Below are 2,480 nucleotides of genomic sequence, written 5' to 3' on the forward strand. Positions count from 1 at the left end.
TTCAAAAAAGATAAAGGGCTCACAATGGGTTTTCATTTATTTCAGCATCTATAAGTTGCCAAGTTTGATATTTCTTCAATACAAAGTATTCCAAACTTAAAAAGTCTAATAGTCAAAGGACATATCAGAAGAAAATTGATTTTTTTTTTTTTGGGTAATATCAGAAGAAAATTGATGGTTGTATGTCAAATACAAAATAGTAATTGCTACTTATTACATAATGCAAATATGATTATTATATTTTTGGCTGAAAATTCTAGTCAACAACAGGTAAAGGATGACGCAGTATAGGAATTAAATTCAAATCATGCTCTCTTTTGACAGTAACCCCATAAGCTTCATTCATGTCCAAATCTTCTGCTTTCATTTCATCTGCCAGTTTCCAATCAAAATGATACAGCAAATTTGCCAGAGGAAGTTCAACATTTAAAACCCCAAATGTAATTCCAGGACACACCCTTCTTCCAGACCCAAATGGGATCAATTCAAAGTTACCTCCTTTGTAATCAATTAATGCACCCTCACTGAACCTTTCTGGATTGAATTTCTCAGCCTCTTTCCAATGCTTTGGATCTCTTCCTATAGCCCATGCATTCACAAATAATTTTGTGTTTTTTGGGATATGAAATCCATAAATATCACATTCATCTTGTGATTCCCTTGGAAGTAAAAGAGGAAGTGGAGGATGTAATCTTAGAGCTTCTTTGATCACCAATTTCAAGTAATTTAGCTCTCCAAGTTTTGCTTCTTCAACATATCCTTTTTCACTGGAAACTTGTCTTACTTCTGCTTGTGCCTTTTCCATCACTCCTGGATTTTTTAGCATTTCAGCCATTGCCCACTCTACTGTTGTAGATGAAGTCTCACTTCCTGCTATGAATATATCCTGAAAATTGCACAAAATAAGGGTAAATAAATAATGTAAATTGAGGTACTCAGAAATTGCATATGAAATTGTGAAATTTACCAGGATGACAGCCTTGATGTTGTCAGTTGTTAAAGAGAAATCAAGATTTGAGTCATCTTGAAACTTCAAGAGAACATCAACAAGATCCTGGTGATCATCTTCACCAATCTTTTCCTTTTGTGTCTGCTTTCTCGCTTGATGATCAGAGACAATACTTTGAAGAATCTTATCTGCTTCATTATGCAGCTTTTCCATTTTACCTTTCATGCCTCCAACCCTCTGCAGCAATTTACTGGAAGGAAAAAGATCTGCAATACTAAATCCAGCAGCAAGCTCTAGAATTTTCTTAACATGAGGAACAAATCCTTCTTGTTCTTTCCTTACCTTACCAAAAGCAGCTCTTGAAATTACAGAATACATGTATTTAAACACTATTGAAGTGAAATTTATTGGATTTCCTTCACTAGCTGAAAACAATTGCATAATATTGAGTACCTCTTCTTCTCTAATTGATCTGAAAGATTGAACTCTTTTAGCACTTAAAAGCTCCAACATACAAATCTTCCTCAATTGTCTCCAATACTCTCCGTAGGGAGAAAATACAAGGTCAGAACTTTCATAAGCAATTACTTTTGCAGCGAGACTAAAAGGTCGAGTGGCGAAGGTGAGATCGTGGGTTTTGAGAACTTCTTTAGCAGTTTCGGGAGAAGAAATGACGATGGTGCTGATTTCACCGAGCTTGAGATGCATAATTGGTCCATATTTCTTGGAAAGTTTATAGAGGTTATGATGGGGAAAAGAACCAACAAGGTTGTGCAGATTTCCTATGATAGGTAGTTTCCATGGCCCTGGTGGAAGATGTTTTGGTTTCCTGCTGCTGATAATGAAAACCGTGATTAGAAAGACAATAAATGAGGCAAAAATAGGCAAGGAAGGATATTGGAAATCCATTTCTAGCGAGGTAAGTCCAATGCCACTCAAGTTTGCATTTATAGCGAGGTAAGTCCAATGCCGGATTCGGGCGCTTAACCCTTTTTTCTTCGACAGAGAAAGCCGTTAACTTACAGAATGGTACTGGGTCAATCTGTCATAACTGTTATCAAATCGGACTTTTCATGGAGGATTTGTTGGTTTAGTAATAAACTAGTGTAAAATAATTGAAACTTAGTTTAATTATTGATATATTATTAGTGTCTTTTACACCGGGGAAAATTACAAATCTAACCCAACTGAAGGGTCCATTAATATATTTGATCTATTTTGCTTCCATCTCACCAAATTAGACATTTTCATCCATTTTGTACAAATATACTTCTTCTTCTTCGTACAAATGATATGTTTTTAGCTTATACGTCAACTTTTCTCGCTAGTCTTAACTCTTTATTCACCTGTAACGGTATCGTTTCAATTTCCTTCATTTTTGTCGCATCTGCGACAAAATTTGTCACAAATGCGACAACAGTTGTCGCATCTGCACTGTCGCAGCTGCGACATGAGTAATTTTATCGCAGATGCGACAAATTTTGTCACAAATGCAACAACTGTTGTTGCAGATGCCACATCATAATCTCTT

General features: G+C 35.7%; 1 protein-coding gene across 1 annotated transcript; it reads right to left on the bottom strand.

Moving 5' to 3' along the window:
- On the bottom strand, positions 1–1,889 carry LOC136219201 (cytochrome P450 71D10-like). The gene is made up of 2 exons (XM_066006489.1): positions 968–1,889; positions 1–886 (listed from the first exon to the last, which is right to left on the bottom strand). The coding sequence occupies exons 1-2, from the start codon at positions 1,856–1,858 to the stop codon at positions 257–259; spliced, it is 1,521 nt and encodes a 506-aa protein (XP_065862561.1). The 5' UTR covers positions 1,859–1,889; the 3' UTR covers positions 1–256.
- Positions 1,890–2,480: the final 591 nt, after the last annotated feature.

Source organism: Euphorbia lathyris, chromosome 2 (assembly GCF_963576675.1).
Source record: "Euphorbia lathyris chromosome 2, ddEupLath1.1, whole genome shotgun sequence".
Lineage (NCBI taxonomy): Eukaryota > Viridiplantae > Streptophyta > Magnoliopsida > Malpighiales > Euphorbiaceae > Euphorbia > Euphorbia lathyris.

Bases quoted from the DNA above. Each gene is read 5' to 3' on its own strand.
- LOC136219201 (XM_066006489.1), bottom strand. From the start codon at position 1,858: ATGGATTTCCAATATCCTTCCTTGCCTATTTTTGCCTCATTTATTGTC. The intron at 887-967 runs GTAAATTTCACA...TGCAATTTTCAG, and splicing joins ACATCAAGGCTGTCATCCTG to GATATATTCATAGCAGGAAG.